The 9,964-nt window shown below is 43.6% G+C and overlaps 1 protein-coding gene across 3 annotated transcripts in view; it reads left to right on the top strand.

Moving 5' to 3' along the window:
* Positions 1-402: 402 nt before the first annotated feature.
* KLHL2 (kelch like family member 2) overlaps positions 403-9,964 on the top strand; it is a 167,273-nt gene continuing 157,711 nt past the window's right edge. For 2 of the 3 annotated variants that reach the window (XM_070386695.1, XM_070386693.1), the window contains exon 1: positions 404-663. In XM_070386695.1, the coding sequence (XP_070242796.1) occupies positions 638-663 (26 nt within the window). In that variant the 5' untranslated portion in view covers positions 404-637. Of the gene's footprint in view, positions 664-9,964 lie in introns of all 3 variants that reach the window. The other variant, XM_070386694.1, reaches the window with a different exon arrangement.

Raw genomic sequence — 9,964 nt, 5'->3', positions numbered from 1 at the left:
CTGCATCCCATTACAGTGCTGCAGATCTCTCCCAGTAAGTGCAACGAGGGGATCACAGCCTGAGAAGGGAGGCTCCAGATGCTGCTTGGGACTCTGGACAGGCGAGACATTTCTTCTTGCCTCAGTTTCACTATCTGTAAAGGAAGGATCGGCTACGCCCACTCCTCCCGCCTCCCTGGCGGCAAACTGCTAGAGGACAAAACAAACGCGCCTGTGGAGTGGAGCAGTCAGAAACGCCAAAAGCCGGGACCACGCGCTTTCCGGCCGGACCCCGCCCTCACGTCTCCCGCTCAAGGGTTCGGGCGGGCGAACCCACCCTGGGAACCCACTCGGCGGCGGCAGGAAGAGGCGGGGCGGGGTCTCGAGGGCGCGTCACACCCGGAAGTGCCCTCCTGCCGCTCCGCCCCCAGCATCGCCGGCAGGCGGAGAGCGCCCGTGAAGTGCGGCTGCAGAGCTGGGCCGGCTAGCGGGGCCGCTTCTGGAGCGGGTGCCGGTGCAGGCGCGGGTGCGGGGCGGCGGAGGGCTGACGCCCGGGCGGATGGGACGCGGCGCGACGGGCGGGCGGGGCAGGCGTCCGCAGCTGGAATGGTGCTGGCGGCGGCGGGCGCCGTAGAGCTGAAGCCCGAGAGGAGCCGCCATGGAGACGCCGCCGCGGCCTCCCGCGTGAGTGAGCGGAAGGGCAGCGGGCGGGGCCGCAGCGGCCGGGCCGGGCGGCAGGCGGAACCCAGCTGACCCGCGGGCGGGGCGTCGCCGCGAGGGGCTGTAGGGAGGGTCCTCTGCTGGCTAGCTGGAGCCCAGGGAGGGCCGAGCATCGGCGGGATGGAGACACAGGATGAGCGCGAGGCCGTCGGAAAAGGAAGCTGCAAAGTACAGACACCGGTGCCGAGAGGAATTCCTCTCAGCTTGCCTGTTTCTCCGAATTCCTAGCAAAATTTTGTCCGAGGAGCTTGCACATCGCTCGGAAAAAGCTGAGCCGCGGCTGTACAGGGCATGTGACCTCTTTTACCTGGCATTGCAGACAATCGTATCTAGAAATCACAGCATCTTCTGTTTCTCTGGCACTTTGGGCGAATTAGTAGTGTACGACCTGCCAGGCACAGGTGTCTTTTCCTTGGTACCCAAGTACATTCAAGACCTGCAACAAAATTGCTTCCAAAATAAGCTGAACAGTTACTTGGGAGACATTGAAGAAACTGCATTATTGAATACAAGATTTTTCTTTTAGCATTTTGTTAAAAATGGACTATTAATCCCCAGGAATTTTGAACATTTCAAGTTTGATTTACTTTCTTTAGTTTAATCTTTATAAAGGGACAAGAGCCCTTTGAATCTGACGTTTCAAACCGCCAGCAAATTTCTTCTGAGGAACCATGTATCTTTTTATGACAGCTTATTCTTGGAGCTTTATCATTTTTCATTTAGATTTGGCCAGCTTCACTTCAGGGCAGTTGTATGACAGCAGCCTTTTATAGCTATTTGACAGAATGTCAGCCAAATTTGTTTTGGGCTGGAAGTTTGTTTGGTGTTGAGTCCTTTTGGGAGAGCTAATAGAATTCTGAAACTACAGTTTATAAAAATGCCTTACAGAATTTTTAGCTTTAGTAGAACCAGGTCATGGGGATTAAGGAGTACCTGAGACTCTTGAATTCCTGGACTGGTAGGAACAGGAGCTCAGTTGCTTGATGATGGTTGTGGCTTTGAGGGCTTTGTGATTTGTTCATGTTCTTCAGCAGGTTTGGGAACACTCCTGAACCTCTAGGAAACATGATGGTGATTGTTAGCATCAACAATGTGAGCATAGCGTAAGCACATGAGTTCTGCTCAGGCTCAGAGGCATGAAAGGAATTCCTACCTGATGGTAGACAACACATGGTATAGAGGATATCTTAGGTAGGGTATTATTTGCCGTAAACCTGCCCCGTTTTTATCAGTTCCCTGCAGACCCTGTTTTACTTCGGAAGCAAAGTGAACTAAAGGAAAGAAAAGGAGTACCTTAGAATGCAGATGAGAAAAAGGTGTGGGAAAGCAGGCTCTGAAGGGAGGAAAAGAGAACGTTACACATCATTTAAATATAAGTAATGAAAAATGAAATAAATGTGTGCGTGCAAATACTGATAAACTGAATCTAATACAGATCAACCAAGCAGAATTTTAGTGTCCAGCATAGTTCTTTGCTATTAAGACTTCATCAGTAGTGCTGCAACAATGAGAGGCTGAGATGTAATGGAAAACCAGGGGTGAAAGAAAGTTAAAGAAAACCAAAAAACTCCTTTCAGTCTTTGGTGGCTTAAGTTGGTAGACATTTATTTCTGTTCATTTAATGATAGATAGAAATAGGTTTTATTTTCATTTGGTCTATCTAGGAATACTATAATTCCAGAACTGGAGTGTTTTTAGAGAAGGCAATGGCAACCCACTCAGTACTCTTGCCTGGCAAATCCCATGGACAGAGGAGCCTGGTAGGCTGCAGTCCATGGAGTCTCTAGGAGTCAGACACGACTGAGCGACTTCACTTTCACTTTTCACTTTCTTGCATCAGAGAAGGAAATGGCAGCCCACTCCAGTGTTCTTGCCTGGAGAATCCCAAGGACGGGGGAGCCTGGTGGGCTGCTGTCTTTGGGGTTGCACAGAGTCGGACACAACTGAAGCGACTTAGCAGGAGTATTTTTTACCTTTCTGTACATCAAAAATAGTTTTTCTTCTCACCCCTTGGCCTCTTTGCCTCCGCTCCCAATAACTTTGTTTTTTCCTTCGGCACTGACTCATGGGTGCTGGATTTGAGAAATGACAATTTTTAGGGAAGGAACTTTGCTGGGCTTCGCTGTGCTAGAACTGGGCTAGGAGGCCAGTGTGGGTTATTGAGAGGGCTCAGCTTTTCATAAGGTTAAATTTTTAGCCTGAGCATAAGTGCAAAGAAAGTTGGTTGATGGGGACCTATGTGCTTTGGATGATGTGGTTGGAAGTGGGGACTCACATCCTCTTTGTATGAATGTCTTTTTATTTGTGCAAATATTTGTTTCTCCAAATAGTTGAAATGCCTGTCTCTACTGGAGTATTATACTTTTGCTTGTGATTTTTTTTAACAACCAGTTTTGCATCATTTTCAAATCCCACCTTGCTCCTTTTCAGCCTGTTACGTCTTGGAAGGTTGGAGGCGACTGTATCCAGGTCTCTGGTTCCTTTAGATGGGCTTGTTGAGATTAGGTTTTTTTTTTTTTTTTTTCTACTTCTTGCCTTCAAGCTCTTCTCATCCTCTTTGAATCTCATGTTGATTGTCATGGACTTTATATCTCTGTTTGTTGTTTTTTGCATCCTTGAGTATGTGTGTCTTTTAGATTCTGTTATATTTTTGGGTCTGGGCAATATTAAAACCATGGGATATTTGCCTCTGATTGAACCTGAAAAGTGTTCAAGTAAAATTTATACAGGTTAGCAAATGAGTTGTCTCAGGCAGTACTGAGATGTGTGAAAAACAAATGTAAGCTGATTACCCCGACCTCAGGAGTGTTTTATACATTTTTAGCCTTTATAGTTACTTTTGTGAAGATTTTCATAATCACTAAGTTGAGGGAAGACTATGAGTATAGTACAGAAGCATCCTTTTGAACTTACTAAAAAGTTTTCTTGGTCTTCGTTTCTCTACTGGCCTTCTTTCACAAGTTAGCTTTCTCCCTACAGGCTTTGGTTTTTTGCTTTTTCTTCATGAAGCTAAGTAAACATGCCTCAGATATACAACTGTATCTTTTTTCAGTTGATTCCACATCACTGGAAGCTCTTGAACATTAGAGATGTTCAGCATAGGCAGACTACCATCTTGTTGACCGTATTCTGAGGGATTTGGAAAGCCAGAAAATTAGTTGAATTAGAGCAGAGGTTCTCATATTTTTGGACTTCACTGACTGAAATTTTTTAAATCCTAAAAGAAGATGCTCTGAAAATACTGCATTCAACATGCCAGCAAATTTGGAAAACGCAGCAGTGGCCACAGGACTGGGAAAGGTCAGTTTTCATTCCAGTCCTGCTGCTGCTGCTGCTGCTAAGTCGCTTCAGTCGTGTCCGACTCTGTGTGACCCCATAGATGGCAGCCCACCAGGCTCCCCCATCCCTGGGATTCTCCAGGCAAGAATACTGGAGTGGGTTGCCATTTCCTTCTCCAATGCATGAAAGTGAAAAGTGAAAGTGAAGTCGCTCAGTCGTGTCCGACTCTTAGCGACCCCCTGGACTGCAGCCTACCAGCCACCTCCATCCATGGGATTTTCTAGGTGGGAGTACTGGAGTGGGGTGCCATTAAAGAAAGGCAATGTCAAAGAATGCTCAAACTACTGCTCAATAGCACTCATCTCACGCGCTAGTAAAGTAATGTTCAAAATTCTCCAAGCCAGGCTTCTACAGTACATGAACCATGAACTTCCAGATGTTCAAGCTGGATTTAGAAAATGCAGAGGCACCAGAGATCAAATTGCCAACATCCATTGGATCATTGAAAAACAAGAGTTCCAGAAAAACATCTATTTCTGCTTTATTGACTATGTCAAAGTCTTTGTGTGGATCACAACAAACTGTGGAACATTCTTAAAGAGATGGGAATACCAGACCGCCTTACCTACCTCCTGAGAAATCTTTATACAGGTCAGGAAGCAACAGTTAGAACTGGACATGGAACAACAGACTGGTTCCAAATTGGGAAAGGAGTATGTAAGGCTGTATATTGTCACCCTGCTTATTTAACTTATATGCAGAGTACATCATGAGAAACGCTGGGCTGACTGAAGCACAAGCCGTAATCAAGATTGCTGGGAGAAATATCAATAACCTCAGATATGCAGATGACACCACCCTTATGGCAGAAAGTGAAGAGGAACTAAAGAGCCTCTTGATGAAAGTGAAAGTGGAGAGTGAAAAAGTTGGCTTAAAGCTCAACATTCAGAAAACTAAGATCATGGCATCTGGTCCCATCGCTTCATCACATCATGGCAAATAGATGGGGAAACAGTGACAGACTTTAATTTTTTGGGCTCGAAAGTCACTGCAGATGGTGACTGCAGCCATGAAATGCTTGCTCCTTGGAAGAGAAGTTATGACCAACCTAGACAGCATATTAAAAAGCAGAGATGTTACTTTGCCAGTAAAGGTCCATCAATCAAAGCTATGGTTTTTCCAGTAGTCATGTATGTATGTGAGAGTTGGACTATAAAGAAAGATGATGCTTTTGAACTGTGGTGTTGGAGAAGACTCTTGAGAGTCCCTTGGACTGCAAGGAGATCTAACCAGTCCATCCTAAAGGAAATCAGTCCTGAATATTCATTGGAAGGACTGATGCTGAAGCTGAAACTCCAGCACTTTGACCACCTGATGTGAAGATCTGATTAGTTGAAAAAGACCCTGATGCTGGGAAACATTGAGGGTGGGAGGAGAAGGGTACGACAGAGGATGAGATGGTTGAATAGCATTACCAACTCAATGGATATGAGTTTGAGTGATCTCCAGGAGTTGGTGATAGACAGGGAGGTCTGGTGTGCTGCAGTCCATGGGGTCACAAAGAGTCAGACATGACTGAGCGACTGAATTGACTGAGAAATTAAAAAAAAAAAAAATTGGAGTCCGACATAGAATTGCTAAGTTTTTTGTTTTGTCAAGTTAAAAAAAAAAGTTATAATTATCAACTATCATCTTTTTGTAAAAGAAAGAACGTTTTAGTGCTTCTCCCCAAAGACAAAGAAGGACATAATCTCAGGCTAAAGGATGCTTCTTAAATTGAATACATTTGGTTTTATGACGCTTCCTTGGTGGCTCAGTGGTAAAGAATCCGCCTGCCAATGGAGGTTTGATCCTTGGGTTGGGAAGATCCTCTGGAGAAGGAAATGTCCACCCACTCTAGCATTCTTGCCTGGGAAATCCCACAGGCAGAGGAGCCTGGTGGGCTACCATCCATTGGGTTGCAAAGTCAGACATGACTTAGCGGCTAAACTACAAGAACTTGAGGGAGGTTTTTTTTTTTTTCTCCCATGTTTATTGGGTGCCTTTGGTGACCAAGCACCCAGTAAATATTCCCAAAGAAATATCTCAGAAAACAAACCAGTCTTTTTCCTCATGGTTGAAACTGACAGTAAACAAATATATGATACAATTACTCGAGAGGAGGGACTCTGAGTACTTTGTGTTATGTGCTTTTCTCTCTCACATTTCAGGCTGTGGGCATTTGCTACAGTATTGTTTTGATCACTGATCCTGTCTTGAAAAACAGGCCCTTGCTCCCTCTGACACTACTTTTTCTTGGTTTCCTGCTCTTGTTTTTAGGTTGTTAAATGAGATTTACTTAATTTTATTACTTTATTTCATTTAATATTGTCAGTAGCCTAGCTTATTAAGTGTGGAAGTGAAGTGGAAATGAAAGTTGCTCAGTCGTGTCCAACTCTTTGCGACCCCATGGACTATACAGCCCATGGAATTCTACAGGCTAGAATACTGGAGTGGGTAGCCTTTCCCTTCTCCAGGGGATCTTCCCAATCCAGGGATCGAACCCAGGTCTCCCACATTGCAGGAGGATTTTTTACTAAGTAGATCTCATTACTTTTCAGGGGTTAAGTTACATTCCTAAGCTTATCAAATAGAGGAGAGACTGTGACTCTAATTTCTCTCTCATCACTTTTTTGGCTTAGAAGGCTTCTGTTCATTGGCAGTAACTGTTTCTCACAGATACAGACCTTGGCCAGTTCTTCTTTTCAATCAACTGTTTATCACTGAGTTGTGGCTCTGTATCTTAAGCCTGATCTCTAGATCTTTGCCTCAGTTTTGAATTTTAAGCTTCTTACTGTACACTTATCCTTAGCGCATACATCAAATTCAGCATGTCTAAAACTGAGTTTTCATAATCTTTTTCTCAAATTGACTTCCGTCTATAACATCTCCACTTATTCAATGGAATAATCATTCTTTTGGTCCTGGATACCCAAAGCCTTGAAATGGTCTTTGATTTCTCTTTCTTTAATTATCCTCCACATTTTATCAGCTCCCAGGAACTGTACATTATTGGTTTCAAGTGTCCATTCTGATTGCTGATACTCTGATGATACTCAGGATTTCATCCCTTGATACCTGGATTGTCTCTCATCACCTTTCAGTTCACCTACTGTTTTGACCGCCTAACATCTAGAGTCAAGTCAAAGACTTTACAAAACCAGGTATTGCAAAGACTGAGGCCAGGAAGCCTCAACCCTCCATCATTTTGGCTTATCTTATATGTTCAAAATTATTTTGTGCCTTAACCTCCTAGAGTAAAGTCTGCCTTATCATAGGCCAGAAGTTTCCAGCATTTTCCTTAGAAAAGCAACTTAGAAATCCTCTAAGTTGGGTGAACTCCGGGAGTTGGTGATGGACAGGGTGACAACTCGGGACAGTTGGTAATGGACAGCCTGGCGTGCTGCGATTCATGGCGTCACAAAGAATCAGACACGACTGAGCGACTGAACTGAACTGAAGGCCCAGGTGGAGTCCTGTCCCGTTCACAAAGTCTTCCATGTTTACTCCAGCTCATTGTAGCTCCTCTTTGCAGTTCCTATACTGTTTATAATTGGTAGCCCATAATCTTGCACTTGTGTACTGACTTCGTGCTGTTTTCTGGTGGTTTCTGAAGTGTCTCCTGTCTTAGCTGGTAACTGGAGAAGGCATCTGTGTTTGGCATCTTTTGTATTTCTCACTCTGCCTAGTATAGGGCATTAGTGGGTGTCTAGGCAGTGCCTCCCTGCTTGATTTATTAACAGTGGTGGTGTGGTTTGGAGTATTGTCAGTAAGTTTTAATTTAGTGTTACAATTAAGAATGAGGAAGGCCAAGAAAATTCTTAAAAATATATCTCATGCTTAGTTTAGTTTCTAACCCCAACATTTTTCTTAACTATGTATTTATTTTCACATAGTGTTTAGTGTTTATATGGCTCCCTGAGGCTTATAGGTGAGGTATTACTATCTTCGACTTCCATATGATGTTTACTAGACAGATTTGTAGAATAACAAAACCTTATTTTTAAGTACACAGTCTAAAGCCCAGAGAGGCTAAGTGACTAATCCAAGGTCACTTGGTTAGTATCTGGCACAGGCCAGGACTGTGGTTCATGTTTTCCAGCTGATGTTGCTCCTCTTCTAGTGCCTTTTCAGTCAAATGTTGGAAAATGTAGCCCAGTCAACTGAATTGCCAAATCATATTGCTGCCCTCTTACCAACCAAGTGATGGTAATGAGAAACATCGCAAAAGATAGGTCAGAAATATGAGTGATAAAAGACATGGAAATGTTTGAAATGGATCATCAAACTCCTCCCAATTTTAGTATCTCACATATATGCCACTCTGACAGTAACTTTGTTAGTTGTTTTTAATACATTATTTAAAATAAGACTGATCTTGCAGAAGGCAGGGCTTTTTACCCTGGTCACTTTTCTGGTAGTAGTCACTGTCAGGGACAAAAAGTGCTTGCTTGTTCTCTTGTTTGTCATGTAGGTAAGAGGGAAAGTGGGAGAGGGAGCAAGGTTTGAAGCAGCGCATTTTACAGCTCTTATTGTCATTTGATCTGAGAGCTTCCTTCACCTCTCCACCTAAGAGTCCCATTCACATCGTGTGGGTGTTTTGCACACCACATCCTGGGGGAGTACAGGGCGGTGTGTAAGCCTCCATTCTGTCCTCCAGAAGGGTCAGCACTTTGCTTTAAGTGGTAAGCCATTTTAGTAAAATTGGGCATTGTCAGCTTTTCTAGACTTTTTCTTTCTTCCTCTGGGAAATTGGAAATATAACTTTTAGCAGTGTATCTACTATGCTAATGTATTCAGTGCCTTTGTTATGATGTCTGTAAGGTGTTCTGTGGCTGGATGGGAGGTGTTTTTTAATCACATGATGCTTCATAATCAGTTCTAAAAGTCTCCGTCCTGAAGGTCTAACTCAAGTTCTTAGATGTCTGTAGGGCAGATGTTAACATTATTTGGTAATACAAGCATATGTTCATAGATTATGGATAGTCTGCTGGGTGTGTACCTAATAAAAGTTTAAATTCTAAGCACTTGAAGGAAATTTGCAGAGCATGTTTTTTTGCCTGTACCTAATTGCAAAATCTGAAAGCACAACTCTACCACAAACCAAAATGTTTCCGGTGGAGAAGGCCTTCCATTTTTACAGCCTCTAAGTAACATGGTGTTTATTTGGGTGAGGTGAAGGATGTGAGGGTATTTTGTTGGGAAACTATAGGTGGCATAACATATGTTAAAATGAGAGTTACGGTTGCGTCTCTACTTCTCATATCCTGGACTTGTTATGGGAGCAGTGTTCTTACGGTAATCAGCTTCTGAATCCAAGTGTACTTAGAAGACAGCAGAGAAAATAGAAGAGATATAAAGTAATGGACAAACTTCATAGCGGTACATCACAGATGGTGACTTTGAAAACAACAGCTTCTGACGTGAACTTGGCAGAAATTTGTGAGTAATGGTGGGTGACATTGCAGGCAGGGGAATCTTGCAGCTTTTGAGGCGAACAGGCAAAGGAAAGAGCAAAGATAGTGGCCACCCAGGAGCTGAATGTTTGTCTTGAATGTGAAAATGTCTGGTCCACTGTTAAATTTTTCAGCTGCATCACTCACATGACTTACAGACTTATTTCCACCAAGAAAACCTTGAAAGCGTAAACAACCACTGTTTCCTAATGTGTTTGTTCTCAATCTGAGATGATTGTCCTGTGGTAGGAGGTAAGTGGGTGGTGGAGCATATTACATCACTCCCCCCACCCCCTTTTTTTTAATTATACATAGCTGCCTTTCACCTCTATTCCTGGAGATGCTGTCATTCTGGTATACTTAGACCTGTAAAAGGGACTTGCCTGAATCTTCACAGGAAGAAGGGTGATTATGTGTAGTTTAGAAAAATTGCCTGGGTCATGTAGTCTTTCTATCCCCTTCATCCTCCATTGGAAAATGCTGCTGCTGCC

The sequence above is a fragment of the Bos mutus genome, chromosome 17 (assembly GCF_027580195.1).
Source record: "Bos mutus isolate GX-2022 chromosome 17, NWIPB_WYAK_1.1, whole genome shotgun sequence".
Classification (NCBI taxonomy): Eukaryota; Metazoa; Chordata; class Mammalia; order Artiodactyla; family Bovidae; genus Bos; species Bos mutus.
The sequence above is the reverse complement of the archived record's forward strand: the minus strand, read 5'-3'. Positions and strand labels throughout refer to the sequence as shown.